Source organism: Staurois parvus, unplaced genomic scaffold (genome assembly GCF_062004578.1).
Source record: "Staurois parvus isolate SC_StPar_1 unplaced genomic scaffold, SC_StPar_1.0 ptg000549l, whole genome shotgun sequence".
Taxonomy (NCBI): Eukaryota; Metazoa; Chordata; class Amphibia; order Anura; family Ranidae; genus Staurois; species Staurois parvus.
The window spans coordinates 965,218-982,888 of record NW_028318345.1 but is presented as its reverse complement, the minus strand read 5'-3'; the positions used below and the strand labels follow the sequence as shown (position 1 = coordinate 982,888).

The following is a 17,671-nucleotide window of genomic DNA, read 5'->3' as shown; positions in this document are numbered from 1 at the left end:
TACCTTCAGCTGTCAGCCTGAGAATCTCCTGGTGGGCAGTTAAATGGGGCCAAGGATGAGTCAATGGTTGCTATGACTGACTAACAGCTTTGCAAAACTGTCCTAAGACTTTCCTGAATTATATGCAAGAAGCCATACCACCAAAAGTTTGTTGTAACATAGTTACTGAATTCCCTCTAATAAGAGCCCCCAAATAGCAGGTTGGGCACCGTTGCTTTGGAACCTGAGTTTTTCTCCTTCAGCAGGTCATTTGACTATTACTACAAGCTCTCCCTAAACTGTGGGTCCTACGTTTCTGGTTAGGTGTACTATGTCCCCTCTCCCCTTCATAAGGTTATGGTTGATGACCATATCTGCTGCCTGCCCTTCAGTCAAATGATTATAGGATCAGTTAACACTCTGATCCACTCTAATGATACATGTTAAAAAGCTATATTTTATTAAGTAACACAAAAAGAAATGCACACAGTCATAGTTTACTACCACTCCATGAGTTTAAAATACATCAGTTTATTAAATGAACAGTGCCCGTTATCAATCAAATTGCAATGTCTGCTGAAGACTGCAGACTTGTACTTATAGTGCAAGATATCTCACAGTTTTGCAAACCCCTGAGGCTCCTCTTCCACAGAGTTCTACCAGGTACACACACATTATATTAGACTTTCATTTTCCTGATTTTGTAGTTCATTCCCTCACAACCACATAAATCAGTTCCATCAATATAAAGCTCAGTTCAGAATTATCCATATGCTGATTGATCTTTGGCGATGGAAGGAGGCATATTCTGCCACTACGTTGTAAAGCTTACTCATTCTGTAAACACGAGCTACTTACGAGTATTGCATAAATGTGTGAGCTCACAGAACAGTGGTCTGCCCTGTAATTGGAGGCTACATACATTCACTTGTCCATTCTCGGTTTGGTTGTCATGTTTTTCTCATAAAATGGTTTCCCGAACAACTCCAATGAGACTGTGAGGTCTAGCAGTCCTCTGGCTCCTTGTTCTCTCATCCCTCTGCCTCTGTACAGTACTAAAAGTGCTTATGTCCCCGCAGCTATTCAAGTGAAGTATTCCTGGATACCGTCTGCTTGGGACGTTGCGAGTTCTTGTTATGGATCCCTGGTTTGGTGACATCACCTTGACAAAAGTTAACACAAATTACAGTCTATACAATTATATAAAAATTGTAAATGATGGAATAGAAGTGCCACCTTTTACACCAATAGCTGCCAGTCAGCTGACTTCTACTACCACAGGGATTTTACCCAATTGTTAAAAACATAAGAACTTTTTTTTAACCATTTGTGATATGCCACAATCTGCAAGCCTGGGTCTAGTGCAGTGATCATTAGCTTAGCTCTCTCTAAACGTGGATAGAGTTGCTGTAAGCTAATCTCTAAACAGAAGAGGATGGCCACTTTGTAGTGTTTAGTCACATTTAAAGAGAACCTTTCATGAATAAGAATAGAGCTTTCCATATTTTCCTATCCTGACAGACTCAAGCTAAGGATTATACAGGATTAGAGGCATAAGCTTGGAAATGACAGCATTTAGCATGTTAAATGATGGTTTCTGGAGGGTTATAGCACAGATCTACTGTTCCCTCCACAAGGAGTTGCTATTGTCACTGTGTTGCACTGTACTCAAACCTTCTATCTTCTTTGACAAAAGAAAACTGCTTATTCGAACATCAACTTCTGTCTGTTTTATTCAATAAATCAATTTCCAATTAACCCATCATTTCCACATGACTCGTTGTTTGTTAATTACAAGTCTTCTTATGCCAAATCATTCATCTTTGAATAGTAGCTGTCATTATGAAACACATTTTCTGTGACAACACTATCTATACTAGATTTTCTTGTGATACATTGTGGTATTGAGAATATGATATGTATTTTTATGTTTCTTATCTTTCTAATATAGTGACCAACCTGATCAAGGATGTTGGCACTTAAAATGGCTTCATCCATGTGTTCTTCATCAGACTTCAGTACAGTTTTGATGCTTTCTACTAGGTCCCGAATATCAGCAGACATATGACCAGATGGCTCCTCTAGGAACCTGGCCACCAAAAGTTTAGTGTCAATGTAAGATTTGTAATCCACTAGAGATCTTGGCCGTGATCGAATAGCTTTTGCTCTTAAAGCCCGTCTTAATGTGGCAGCTGCCATTGGTGGTCTTAGTTCTGTTTGTGTAGCAGCTTCACAGCTTGGAGTTGCTCCTAGAGACGGACACACAGAAACATGTTAGTATAATTCCTATACTATCATCTTAAATCACTTTATATGAAGCATCTTTGCTTATAAATGCTGTATAGGGTGTTAGAGAAACATTTAAACTATGGTGTGAAGGCACTGCTAGCAGCAAAGAGAAATGACCACTGCCAAGTACATTAGAATTCTTACTGCTGACTCCACAAGAAAGCACCTCACAGACCCCCCCCCCCCCCCAATGGATGTTGAACGTTTTTAGCACTTCTAGCTCTGTCAGGTGATGTACCTTCCAGAATCACTAAAATTCATGCACATCATTCAGTAGTCAGGAAGTAGCCTACGAACAGCTTCTCAATCTTCTTGAGAATGTAAGAAAACCCTTCAAGGTGTTATAAGGTCTATTATCCTGTACTTTACAGAAAACTTAGAGTGAGATTCCCTCTTGGATAACCCCTAATTAACCCACAATTAGCCTCTAATAGCCCCTTTCTTCCCTTCTAGTATTAAATATTTTTTCACCAATCTTTATATTGCTTTTAATTTTTTATCTTTAGTGTACAAACAACTTACTTGATTACATTGGTTTTGTTACATTTGTTTCATACTGCCGATGTAAAAAAAAATCCTGACACTCATCCCTTTTATCTTCCTTCTTTTGCACAGTTACAGCTGCCAATGGAATCTTTAGCATCTGACACTATATCTGGGATGATCCAGTGACATGGCTGCCAATGAAAATGCCACAGCACCCAGCGTGGGGAGTACAGGCATGCAACACACCCAGAAGTATTGGATGCTAAAGATTCAGGCAGGCAAGATGTGTCAATTAAGATCCAAAGCACAGGCAGTGGGGCACGTTAGTATAAAGGTAAGGTAAGTACAGTGGGGATCGAAAGTTTGGGCACCCCAGCTAAAGATTTGTATTAATGTGCATAAAGAAGCCAAGGAAAGATGGAAAAATCTCCAAAAGGCATCAAATTACAGATTAGACATTCTTATAATATGTCAACAAAAGTTAGATTTTATTTCCATCATTTACACTTTCAAAATAACAGAAAACAAAAAATGGTGTCTGCAAAAGTTTGGGCACCCTGCAGAGTTAATATCTTGTACTGCCCCCTTTGGCAAGTATCACAGCTTGTAAACGCTTTTTGTAGCCAGCCAAGAGTCTTTCAATTCTTGTTTGAGGTATCTTTGCCCATTCTTCCTTACAAAAGTCTTCCAGTTCTTTGAGATTTCTGGGCTGTCTGTCACGCACTGCTCTTTTAAGGTCTATCCATAGATTTTCAATTATGTTGAGGTCAGGAGATTGTGAAGGCCATGGCAAAACCTTCAGCTTACGCCTCTTGATGTAATCCCCGTGGATTTCGAGGTGTGTTTAGGATCATTATCCATTTGTAGAAGCCATCCTCTCTTTAACTTCAGCTTTTTCGCAGATGGCATCAAGTTACCATCCAAAATTTGCTGAAATTTTATTGAATCCATTTTTCCTTCTACTCGTGAGATGTTCCCTGTGCCACTGGCTGCAACACAACCCCAAAGCATGATTGATCCAACCCCATGCTTAACAGTTGGACAGAGGTTCTTTTCATTAAATTCTGTGCCCCTTCTTCTCCAAACGTACCTTTGCTCATTCCGGCCAAAAAGTTCAATTTTAACCTCATCGGTCCACAGAACTTGTTTCCAAAATGCATCAGGCTTGTCTATATGTTCATTTGCAAAGTTCAAACTATGATTTTTGTGGTGAGGACGTAGAAGAGGTTTTCTTCTGATGACTCTTCCATGAAGACCATATTTGTACAAGTATCTCTTTATAGTGGAATAGTGTACCACAACCCCAGTGTCTGCCAGATCTTTCTGGAGGGATCGTGCAGTCAAACGTGGGTTTTGAATTGTTTTTCTCACAATCCTGCGAGCTGTTCTGTCTGATATTTTTCTTGGTCTTCCAGATCTTGCTTTAACTTCCACTGTTCCTGATGACTGCCATTTCTTAATTACATTCCAAACAGAGGATATTGACATCTGAAAACGCTTTGCTATCTTCTTATAGCCTTCTCCAGCTTTGTGAGCGAAACTATTTTCAGTTTCAGTTTTCTAGACAACTGCTTAGAAGAACCCATGGTGCTGATTGTTGGGGCAAGGTCAGATGAGTCTGGGCATTTAAAACCTTTGAGATTGACATCACCTGGTCTTCCCAGACGATGATTGAGAACAATCCATGACACTGGCAGGTCTCAGCTTGGCAAAGGGGGCAGTGCATGCTATAAATTCTGCAGGGTGCCCAAACTTTTGCAGACGCCATATTTTTGTTTTCTGTTATTTTGAAAGTGTAAATGATGGAAATAAAATCTAACTTTTGTTGACATATAAGAATGTCTAATCTGTAATTTGATGCCTTTTGGAGATTTTTCCATCTTTCCTTGGCTTCTTTATGCACATTAATACAAATTTTTAGCTGGGGTGCCCAAACCTTCGATCCCCACTGTATATGATGATTGATATACGCATACATATGCATAACCATACAATATATCTATACAAGCCGTAGGCATACTTCACCCTCACTGCCTCTGTATCCTATCATACCTCTTCATCAAAACAGTGCCCAAAGCAGAAGAGAGGAAGCCCTTCCAGGTTTAATTATATGAACAACTCAATGATGAAAAAAAAAACTAGGGGGAAACTCCTCTTCAAGCTGATCCACTCTGATGAAGGGTTCTGATGCGGAGCCTTAATTTATCAAAGATTGCTACTATGAGGGATAACACAGACCCACATAAGGCACCACTCTCAGCTCTGTAGAGACTACCTACTGAACAGCAATACTGGGCATTGCAGACTCTGGGCATCTGGGGAGAGACCTAGAGCAAATGCCTATGTATTTCAGTCATTCACCTATGTCCTGCCACCAGCCCATACTGAGGGAAAGCTAAGCTAAACTGAGGAGTTTTTGACAACTCTGTTAGACTGCTGTACAAATATTAAATTATGGCAATCATCATCCCTCCAGTGCTTGAAATAGGCATGCTTTTGCTGTTAATATCAAATGTGCAAGTAATGATTAGGCTCACTATGGTGTTTAGATTTGGTTGTATTATATTGCACATCAACATTATAAAAGAAACTCACAGATAAGACATTACCTTTAGAAGGAACATCATGAATGACAGGATCGCTGTGTGACCTCTTGCGTTGAGGCACACTGACTGGGGTATTTTCTGTAGGTGGTTGTTCATTGCATTCTTGTGTAGGTATAATTTCTGCATTGGAACAGCAGGGGGCATCTGTAATTAAAAAGATGGTTCAGTTTAGGTTAACCTTAAGAGAATGCCATTTTTATCAATAGTTTATCATCAGAGATTTAAACTTTTCATTATCATCCATTTTAGAAACATATTCTTATTTGAAGACCAATATTTTAATCAACAGATACTTTTACAAAAAAAGGACCCCAAAAGTGGACATACAGTATATTACTTTGCTACGGAGCATGCATAATAAACATCTTTCGTGAAATACCATATTTTTTTATTTTCTCCATGCTAGAACACTGGAGAAAACCTATAACAGAGCCTTGCATAACCAAGTGTGATTAGGGTGGGTTTCAAAAAGCAAAATTCAAAACCTGCTAAGGCTTTGAATCAACAAGTACACTAGGTTGGATCGATCCTGTGGGCATGCCACAGCCTTGATATTCCAAATAGGAAGCTCAGGCTTAACCATGATTATACTTGCAAGCAGTGGCGGACTGAAAACTCATGGAGCCCCCAGGCAATAGGGGATCATGGGGCCCCTGTGTCCTTGCCAAAACTCAAAAAAGCCTATGAAAAAGGTACCAGGGGCATCAAATGGGGCCCCCTACTAACCCCGGGCCCTCGGGCAGTACCCGAGTTTCCAAATGGTCAGTCCGCCCCTGCTTGCAAGTGTATTTATGTTGTATGAAATAGCATCCCCTTCAGTTCTGAAGGGTCACTAAGAACTCATAAGCCATTCTACTTTTGGTTTGTCTTGCGTGGTGCAGTGTTTTCTCTCCTGAACTGCCTAGTTACTGTCTTTACAGTGCATTCTCTGTACATTCCTATGGGTCATAATATAAAGGCCACCAGCCCCTAGTAATGTCTGCAGCATTTGCTAAAGAAATGACAAAGACAGACAATGAAGCAGAGAATGACAAGGGCATAGTATAATAAAAGGTGAAACTAAGAAAGGAGCAACTACAGGGGAGCAATACAGAACAAGACCAGAGCAAAGCAGGTAAGCCATAGTGGTAATGATGAGAAAATAAATAAAAATTACACCAACAGGACCATAATGAAAGCAAGCTGGACACAGAAACTAAATGTTGACACAAGGAATTGACTAGGGCAAAGCAAGGGAAGGCAAAAGCTTAAGAAGACAGAAATCACAAGGTAGGAGGAAGCAGAAGTCCTATGGTGGATTACACCAAGGATTTGGAACAGATGAGCTTGTTCCACAAAACACCAAATGGATACACACCATTACATAAACAAAGGAAGATTACAAACACCCCAGACAAGTGGGGACAGTGTGAAGCAGGGCAAAGACAAATAATTAAATATTAACATTTCAAACTATTTTGCTTGTTAACATAGGGGAATCCAAAAGCACATTGAGAACATCCACAGATCCCGCAGAATGGTAAACAAATTTGGGAACTTCCTATTTAAAGCCTGGTACACACTGAGTTTTTTTGTTCAGCCCAGTGGATAAATGAAAAAAACCTGAGGAGCTTGTGAGGAGGTCTCTGTACTATGTGATGTTAGTACAGCGATCTTCCTGCTGAGCTATTGTGTTCTGACAAGGGGACTGCACCCCTGCCCTGCTGCGAGTGCTGACCAGATGCCGGTCGGCAGATGTTTTTCCAGCATGCCTGTTCTACAGAAGCCAGACAGGCTGCTGTACACATGGGCAGAATGTCAGCTAGTTTCTGTTGAACCAGCCAATATTCGGCCCATGAGTACCAAGCATAACAAATAAAACTATAAGCACCCTGCAAAAGTAGATAAATACTCATCTCTCTGGCAGGTAACAAGGAATTCTACTATGTCCTGTAGTATCAATGTGGTCAGTGGAGGAATCTGCTGTGTCCAGCGAAAGACATGCTGTTACACCCACAATTATCAACAATAGCAGTGCCCTTAGCTCTTTAGCCTCGTACAAATGATCAGAAAATCATATGAAAAATACCGTTTTCAAAGCGATCGTATGATAATCTGATTGTTAGTACGCAGCTTTCGACAACCAATGACGACAGTTCATCTGCGATTATCCGAAGGGACAAACATGAACATTTTTCTCGAATGATACCCGATCGTAAGACTTTCATTTAATCCATATTGTTTTTATCAGAAAATAAAATACAATACATTACATCACTTCTGAAATTCTATTCTGTCGTACAAGCATTTTCGTAAGTTGAATAACCTCTTAATTTTTGCTATGGAGACTAGCATGCAAAAAAAAAAAAACAGATGATCATTTGCCTGATATTCTCATCATGTGTAGGAGGCTTTTAAGTGGGTACATACAATATTACCAGCTGTGATGGAAAAGTGAGTATTCTTCTTTTTCAGGCTGCTTTCAATTTAAAATTGAATATTTAATTGCTTTTCTTGCTATATCAAATTCAAGGAAATGTGTTTTGTTTGTTTTGTTTTTAAACAACAGTGACAAATAATACTATTGTAACATAAGACACTTACCTGAAATAGTTTGAACACTGTCCGGTTCTACTTCAGAGCTGGGGACAAGGTCTAGTATTTGTTCATCTGTTTCCTGTGAATATTAATGATAAGTTTTTCAGCGGAAACTATAGTAATGCCCCTGATATTTTGTACACTGCTCAAAAAAATTAAAGGAACACTTTTTTAACCACTTGAGCTCCTGAGGATTTACCCCCCTTAATGACCAGGCCTTTTTTTGCTGTTTGGCGCTGCACTAATTCAAATGATAATTGCTGTACCCAAACTAAATTTACGTCCTTTTTTTCACACAAATAGAGCTTTCTTTTGGTGGTATTTTATCACCTGTGCGCTTTTTATTTTTTGCCCTATAAACAAAAAAACACGAAAATTTTGAAAAAAACTATATTTTTTACTTTCAGCTATAAAAAATATATCGTAAACTCAAAGTTAGTCATAAATTTAAGCCAAAATGTATTCTGCTACATGTTTTTGGTAAAAAAAAATCCCAATAAGTGTATATTGATTGCTTTGTGTGAAAGTTATAGCGTCTACAAACTATGGTATAGATACTGTAATTTATGCCTTTTTTTGCTATTCAGCGCTGCACTAATTCAAATGATAATTGCGCGGTCATGCAATGCTGTACCCAAACTAAATTTACGTCCTTTTTTTCACACAAATAGAGCTTTCTTTTAGTGGTATTTTATCACCTGTGCGCTTTTTATTTTTTGCGCTATAAACAAACAAAACACAAAAATTTTGAAAAAAAACAATATTTTCTACTTTCAGCTATAAAAAATATATCGTAAACTCAAAGTTAGTCATAAATTTAAGCCAAAATGTATTCTGCTACATGTTTTTGGTAAAAAAAATCCCGTGCATTAGCGGGCAAACTGGCGCTATCTGGGAGGGGTGCTAACACTATTGGAAGTCACCAGTGACACTAATACAGTGATCAGTAAAAATCTGTTCACTGTAATCAATGACACTGGTGACAGGGCAGTGAAGGGGTTAACTGGGGGGGGGGTCGATCAAGGGGTTAAATGGGATCACTGGTGTACTGGCGGGCAAACTGGCGCTATCTGGGAGGGGCGCTAACACTATTGGAAGTCGCCAGCGACACTGATACAGTGATCAGTAAAAATCTGTTCACTGATCAATGACACTGGTGACAGGGCAGTGAAGGGGTTAACTTGGGGGGGGGGGCGATTGGGGGGGGTTAGACAGGATTACTGGTGTAATTAGCGGGCAATCTGGCGCTATCTGGGAGGGGCGCTAACACTATCGGAAGTCTCCAGCAACACTGATACAGTGATCAGTAAAAATCGGTTCACTGATTAGTGACACTGGTGACAGGGCAGTGAAGGGGTTAACTGGGGGGGGGGATTAAGGGGTTAAATGGGATTACTGGTGTACTGGCGAGCAAACTGGCGCTATCTGGGAGGGGCGCTAACACTATTGGAAGTCGCCAGCGACACTGATACAGTGATCAGTAAAAATCGGTTCACTGATCAGTGACACTGGTGACAGGGCAGTGAAGGGGTTAACTGGGGGGGGCGATCAGGGGGTTAAATGTGTCCTAGGTGTGTTCTAACTGTGGGTATGTGCTGTTTTACTCACTGTTTGCATGTCTTCTTCTCTGTCTGGAACGGCATGTGTCCAGGCAGAGAAGAATGACATCATATCATGTCCTGTGTAAATGTCAACATAGGACAGGGACCGATCATCTGATTTCAGCCAGACATCACTGGCTGAAATCGAATGATTGATCCATCCGGGATCAAATGGTGTCACCCGCGGGTCGGCGGGAGCGCGCGCCCCCTGCCGGCGAAAACGTCGGGAGTACGGAGCTCGTTTTAAAACGTGCTTTTGCGCCCCAGTGCAGCCCTGCACACGTATATATGCAGTGGCAGGGCGGCAAGTGGTTAATCAGAGTATAGCATCAAGTCAAATAAACTCCTAGGATATTGATCTGGTGAGTTGAGTAGCAGAGGGGGTTGTTAATCAGTTTCAGCTACTTTAATGAAATTAACAATGGGTGCACTAGATGGGCAACAATGAGACAAGCCCCAAAACAGGAATGGTTTTAGGATCAGTGTCACTACTGGTAGCATGAGGCGATACTGGACCCTATAGAGGTTGCACAGGCAGTCCAATTCCTCCAGGATGGCACATCAATATGTGCCATTGTCAGAAGGTTTTCTGTGTTCCCCAGCACAGTCTCAAGAGCATGGAGGAGATTCCAGGAGACAGGCAGTTACTCTAGGAGAGCTGGAGAGGCCTTAGCAGGTCCTTAACCCATCAGCAGGACCAGTACCTCCTCCTTTGTGCAAGGAGGAACAGGATGAGCCCTGCCAGAGCCCTACAAAATTACCTCCAGCAGGCCACTAGTGTGATTATCTCTGACCAATCAGAAACAGACTTCATGAGGGTAGCCTGAGGGTCCGACGTCCTCTCATGGGCCCTGTGCTCACTGCCCGGCACCATAGAGCTCAACTGGCATTTGGCATTGAACACCAGAATTGGCAGGTCTTCCACTGGTGCCCTGTGGTTTTTACAGATGAGAGCAGGTTCAACCTGAGCACAAGTAACAGACATGAAAGGGTCTGGAGAAGCCGTGGAGAACGTTATGCTGCCCATAACATCGTTCAGCATGACCGTTTTGATGGTGGGTCAGATGGTCTGGGGAGGCATATCCATGGAGGGATGCACAGATCTCTACAGGCTAGACAATGGCACCCTGACTGTCATTAGGTATTGGGATGAAATCCTTGGACCCATTGTCAGACCCTACGCTGGTGCAGTGGGTCCTGGGTTTCTCCTGGTGCACGTCAATGCCCGGCCTCAGAGTATGCAGGCAGTTCCTGGAGGATAAAGGAATTGATACCACTGAATGGCCCCCATGCTCGCCTGACCCAAATCCAATAGAACATCTCTGGGATATTATGTTTCAGTCCATCTGATGCCACCAGGTTGCACCTCAGACTATCCAGGAGCTCAGTGTTGCCCTGGTCCAGATCTAGGAGGAAATACCTCAGGACACCATCCGTTGTCTCATTAGGAGCATGCCCTGACATTGTCAGGCATGCATACAAGCACCTGGGTGCCATACAAACTACTGAGTACTATTTTATGTTGCTGCAATGAAATTTCAGCAAAATGGACTAGCCTGCTGCATCATTTTTTCACTTTGATTTTTCGGGGTGTCTTTGAATTCAGTCAAACGATGGGGAATCCTTACATTCCTAACACTTTACCCAGTCCATATCAGTATAGATATCCAGCATGATATTTTTTCCCCATTGGGATCTGATGTGTTTTCAAAGTGTTTCTTTAATTTTTTTCAGCACTGTATTTAAAGTGGTTGTAAACCTTACAGACCTTTTCACACGGGTGCTCCGATTAGGTCTGCCTGTCAGTTTTTTGCAGGTGGACCTGTTCAAAGACCCATGGAGTTCTATGGACTGGCAGATGTAACAAACTTGTGTCTGATTACACCCGTCTACCTGTGTCCAACCAGGTCCGGTAAAAAAAAATGGAAAAGAACTGCATCTTTTTTCCATTCTGGTGTACAGAATGGGAGGTAGCCTGATGGAAACCGAGCAGTCTATTTACACCCAGTTGCCTATACAGCTCAATGTGGCCTGCCCGTGTCTGCTCTGCATAAATTGAAGGGCCACAGATGTGACATCTGTCCCTCTTGTCTCCAATCAGCAGGGGATCTGCTCATAGATCCTCTTCTCATTGGAGCGGACTTTGCTCCGTGTGGAAGAGCCCTAAATCTAAATAAATAAGCTCAATAGCACTATATATTGCAATGCAATGTCTTAATTACTATACCAGTAAATTTACCTTTCCAAAAATCTCCATTAGTCTCTCTCAGCCCTTCTAAAACTGCCCCTCAAGGGTCTGGTTTACAGTAGAATCTCCCTGCTAAACACAACCTCCAACAATCTGACACAAACACTACACTAACAAATTAGCAGCAAAGTCAAAGTATATGTAAACCTTCACCCTGTAATTCAATCCATTTAGTTTAAAATGAAAGGCAAAACATTTATACATATAAAAAAAAATCATGAATACCTTTTTCTCCCTTTTTTATAAGCGATCATATACCCTCTGTTCTCAGCTGCATAAGGATCCTAGAGAGCTAGGGGAGAGGAAGCAGCAGCACACTGATCTTTCCAGTAAATGGCTGTGTGCGTGGGAAAGGGCATTTCAGCAAAAGTCTGATCATTGGAGGAGTGCACGCAGTGTTCCCAGCACAGCTATATAACTGACCATGGTGTGCTCTCATGCCTATTGTGGTCAGTTTTTAATAATAAAGCAGAGGAATTGGCAGGAACACCAGGGATTTCACACAAAGCAAGCAATACAAAGAGAACATGATACTTTTTCATACAAATACATGGTACTGCAGGCACATATCAGGAATATGATATCTGAGCTTGATATATCCTTTAAAAATGTGACATCTTAGCTGACCATTTGACTTCTTAACTGATCACTGTGAAGCTCTCAAATATAGTACACACATAATTTTTTTTGAAGAACTGACATCCAAATACAACCTTCCTGTAGTTTCTGTTGAAAAGTTTTTGTTGAAAGCATGTTTGTTGCAATGCAGTACAACAGACCAGATGATTGTAAGCATATTCTATCTGTAGATTCTGATATCAGAGCTTTTTAAACATCTAAAAATAAACTAAATGATAATAGAGTAGATAAACAAGTACCTCTTGTAAATTACTCTGGCCAACCACAGATTCATAAGATGGAGGTGGTTCCATGGGACAAAACACTTCAACCCCTTTGAATCTGGATCCATAGATATGTGGTAGAGGAATCACCTCATTACCAGACATTCTGCAGAGAGGACAAGAACAGTCTATTGGCAAGATCATTTTGTTTATTTCTTTTAACATATTTGATAATTGTGCAACATTACACCATTGTTAAACAGGTAATATTTGACAGGGGGTGTTGGACACTTAACGCAGAACACTGCCCTCTCACCCACTTTCTCTAATTCACCTCCTACACCCTCTTCTGTAACATTTGAATATTTTGTATTATTTTGTACCTTTTTCTGGGGAACACATCCCTGTGTTTCCTGTATTTTCCTTAGGCGAGAATGATGTTGCAGTTGCTTGCAGGCTTCTGGAATACTCATGTCATGCATCCCAGGAGCCCATGGGGCTGCGTCACATCATCAGGGGGGCTAGCCGTCTCTTCTCGGCCAGCCAACAGTGCATGCATGTTATCAGAAAGGAGGGGGCTGCGGAAACCCAGATGACACCAGAATACGATGGTGGCATGGAACTCTGTATGAAGCGGTGGATCCCTGGTGGGTGTGTGAGTATGTTATCTGTGCAGAGCCCAGCTATAGAAGTAAGAGGGGGAAAGAGTGGGGGAGAGGGGCCGTGAAGTTCCTCTTTAATTTTTCTTAAAGTGCACCTATTATTTTGGAGAAAACAATGTACTTCCTGTTTAGGTTTTGAAAGTTAAAGCGGTATTGTTAAAGTGTTACTAAACCCAGGACCCTGCATTTACTATATCTGGTCTCCCACAGCATACAGAACATTGTTATGCAATTATTTTAGTAAATATAAATTGCTAAATACCTTTTTTCATTAGCAGTTAAAGCAGTGTTGCGTCTTCTATCAGTGTCCAGCCGAGAACATGTTAAAGCTTGTAGGAGGAGCTTTCATTCTGCTCTAGGAAGATGCAGGACCCCTTACCTCTTTATGGACAGTGCTAATTGGCCCTGTGCTGATCACATGCACTCTCTCAAGAAAAAAAAAAAATCTCTAGCAATACACACCAAACTAAGCATGTGCAGAGTGACTCCTCACGATATGTCTTATCAGGAGATACGAGGCGGACACTGGAAGAAGGGGAGGATCAGAGAAATCAGGATCAAACAGCATTTACCTCTTAGGTTCCACAGTGAGTATAACAAGCATGCTTTACTGCATATACAGACTGAATTTACTGTTGTGGGTTTAGTAACACTTTAAGCCACATGTGGCTCCTCTGTATAAACTGAACAAAACCCTAGCTGTTATATGGTTTACAAAAACTCCCTTATGTATTTTTGCAGATCAAATGTGTCTGTGTCCGTCCTCTTTGACCGGAACGGGATGCTTCACTACAGGCAGTGTGCAGGAGTTCAGTCATCCTGGCACACAGAATCTGTGCCGTAATGAAAACTGAGCTGTGCATGCACAGCTCAGTGTACATTCCAAGGAAGACTGCGAGCATGACAGTAGGTTTATTTTGTTGCTGGAGACATTTCAGGCCTCAATGCAATAAACAGCCTGCCTGTACACATTTTTTAAATGGAGACTTTATTATGTTATTATAGATGCAAGCTTTCAGAATTCCTTAGATCCCTTTGCCAGTCTAAAGATGGAGAGTACAAAATCTGGCTCACTTCTGCTTAGAAACCAATCAGCTTCTAACCTCAGCTTGTTCAATTAAGATGTGGCAATAAAACCTGGAAGCTGATTGGTTTCTATGCAGAAGTGAGCTTGATCCTGCAAACTCCAGCTTTAGTAAATAAACCCCTAGGTCTGTTACTGGCTGATCACAATCTGAAAATAAATGCAGTCAAGCTTGAAAACAGGAAACCTAATGCAGCTACCACCTCCAATGACTGGCAAGCTACAATTTTTAAAATGTTTTGTTTTTGGATTTAGTTGGACTTTAAGTTAGCCAGTAAAGGGTATAACTTTTACCATAATGTTAACCTCTTCCTGCCAGCCGCACGCATATATGCAACTTCTCGGCCGGTGGGTTTGATGCCGAATGGCCACATATATGCATCTGTATGTAAACATCTTACTGTGCTGAGAGCATGCGCAACTAGCACAGTAACTAACATGTTGCAGAACGCTGCCGATAAATAACTGCGATTGAGAGCTTTCCAATCATGTGACTGCGGTGACAGCCAATCACAGCAATCACATGATTGGAATGCCCGCCTCTGCCTTATACCTCTGCACCAAGTCATGCTTCCAGTACCAAACACACCCTGCATTATCCCCAATAAGCTCCCCTCCAACACCATGATGGTACATTATTTTAGGTAACAAATAACATATGGAATGCTACATATCATGATAATCAAATAATTTACACATTTATTTATGAACTGGAAACAGTTTTGTCTTGTATAATGCAGGAATTGTAGCAATTATGTGGTGTTTGTATATGCCAATAAAGATTTTAGTGTATTTGTATTGAAAATATTGTTTTTGTAAACATTTGAGCATGAGACATACAGAATCCACAGTGCCATCTTTCAATTTGATAATTCCCGCCCCTTTAAAAAACCAATGGCATTGTTTTCAAACTTTCCTGGCTGTAATGTGCATGTGAAAAGGAATCAGATTGGATTCGATGGTCAGACACGATGCACAGGGGAATTATGAACACTATATTGGTGGAGGCTAATTATAAGATGTTTTCTAGATGGCATTTGCTACCATGTAAAATCACCATGATATTGCAGGGAGAGTTGTCCTTTTGTTTCCGCAGATGTGGGGTGAAGGCACAATGTACCACATTTGGTGGACATGCCAAAGAGCCCGATTATTTTGGATACGGATATTTACCCTGATTTGCTTTGTGACAGGAATTGGTATCCCCAAGAATACCAAAACAGCCTTGTTTAATGATATACTAGAGGGGACTCCCAATCCCAGTCTAATTTTTAATATTCTATTGACTGCAAAAATGACTAGCTTGGGCTTGGAAATCCCCAACACTGAATTATATCATGGATCATGCTCCATGAGAAACTGGTGAGCATTTTACAGAGTGAACAAGCCAAATTCAATAGGGTGTGGAATCCATGGCTTAATATTTACAGTCACCTACATAATGGGAGGGTACTCTTTCTTCTCTATTGTTCCCTTTCCTCTTTTAGGGTACCACTCTCCCCTTGACTCTCTCCCTTTCTTTTTTTTCCTGGTCTCCTTTTTTTTTCCTCGTCTCCTTTTTTTTTCGGGTTTCTCTTTCAAGCCTTTATATGACCAGAAGGTTATATGGACCCTTTCTAAGCATATTCCCAATGAGTCTGCAAGTCATAAGGTCTCATATTCTCCTATATAGTTGGTTGGGACCCTTGTATTTTCTGTGCTAAGATGGACTCTTCTACTGTTCTTTTTTGATGTTATGCCATCATGGGTGGACCTCCAAATTTCTTTTATAGTAAACAGATGGCAAACCTGTCTGGGGCTATTGGATTCCCTTCCCTCCCTCCCCCTCCCCCTCCCCTTAGTCAGTTGCTGCCCCAGGGAACATATATGACCACATATAATGTTTTCTCAATGACATCCAGTTTTCATATGTTCTCATCACTTATTATGCTGTTTTGTTACCGGTGGACACCACCCTTTTACTGTGTACAATGCTAACTGAGGACATTTGTGTGTTCTTCTAATACCTCCTCTGCATGAATACTGACATTTTTCAATAAAGATTATTGGAAAAGAAAAGACGCACAATTAGTCAAGCCTTGTAAAGTGCAAAATGGGAGAAAAAGCCTGACAATTAAAGGGTTAAAGTTAAACTCTAGCCATACCTTCAGTCTTGCTCACTTGTAAAGTTACTGCTTCTGTACTCTGATTTCACTGCACACTGTAAGCTTCTCATAGTATAGATTAGCTGCAGCAAGTCAGCTAGAGCTTGCTTCATTGCTTCATCTAGACTTATACACCCCAACTTTACTTGTCCCTTCCTCACCCCTTTCATTCATTTGATTTCAGTTCCTTCAATCATGGCAGGGCAGTATCACAGGTAGGAGTTACCTAGGACATACAATATATTGCCAAAAGTACTAGGACACCCCTCCAAATCATTGGATTCAGGTGTTCCAATCACCTCCATGGCCACAGGTGGATAAAATCAAGCACCTAGCCATGCAGACTGCTTCTACAAACATTTGTGAAAGAATGGGTCGCTCTCAGGAGCTCAGTGAATTCAAGCGCGGTACCGTGATAGGTTGCCACCTGTGCAATAAGTCCATCCATGAAATTTCCTTGCTACTAAATATTTCACGGTCAGCTGTTAATAGTATTATAACAAAGTGGAAGCAACTGGGAACAACAGCAACTGGTAGGCCAAATAAAATGACAGAGCGGGGTCAGCGCATGCTGAAGCACACAGTGTGCAGAAGGCACCGTCTGCAGAGTCTATAGCTAAAGACCTCCAATCTTCATATGGCCTTCAGCACAACAGTGCGTAGAGAGCTTCATGGAATGGGTTTCCATGGTCGAGCAGTTGCATCCAAGCCTTACATCACCAAGTGCAGTGCAAAGCGTCGGATGCAGTGATGTAAAGCACACCGCTACTGGACTCTAGAGCAGTGCAGACATGTTCTCTGGAGTGAAAAATCACGCTTTTCTGTCTTGCAATCCAATGAATGTGTCTGAGTTTGGCAGTTGCCAGGAGAATGGTGCTTGCCTGACTGCATTGTGCCATGTCTAACGTTGCAGGAGGGGGGATTACGGTTGGGGTTGTTTTTCAGGGGTTGGGCTTGGCCCCTTAGTTCCAGTGAAGGGAACGCTTAAGGGGCCAATTTTGGACAATGTCATGCTCCCAACTTTGTGGGAACAGTTTGTGGTTGGCCCCTTCCTGTTCCAACATGACTACGTACCAGTGCACAAAGCAAGGTCCATAAAGACATGGCTGAGTGAGTTTGGGATGGAGAATCTTGAATGGCCTGCACAGAGTCC

At 41.5% G+C, this 17,671-nt stretch overlaps 1 protein-coding gene across 1 annotated transcript in view; it reads right to left on the bottom strand.

Annotated features, from left to right (window-relative positions):
• Positions 1 to 490: 490 nt before the first annotated feature.
• Positions 491 to 17,671, bottom strand: part of ENTREP1 (endosomal transmembrane epsin interactor 1) — an 89,039-nt gene continuing 71,858 nt past the window's right edge. Inside the window, exons 7-11 of the mRNA XM_089691050.1 lie at positions 12,665 to 12,794; positions 7,944 to 8,016; positions 5,364 to 5,504; positions 1,939 to 2,228; positions 491 to 1,141 (exon numbers count right to left, since the gene is read on the bottom strand). Of these exons, the coding sequence (XP_089547176.1) occupies positions 941 to 1,141; positions 1,939 to 2,228; positions 5,364 to 5,504; positions 7,944 to 8,016; positions 12,665 to 12,794 (835 nt within the window). The 3' untranslated portion in view covers positions 491 to 940. The remainder of the gene's footprint in view (positions 1,142 to 1,938; positions 2,229 to 5,363; positions 5,505 to 7,943; positions 8,017 to 12,664; positions 12,795 to 17,671) is intronic.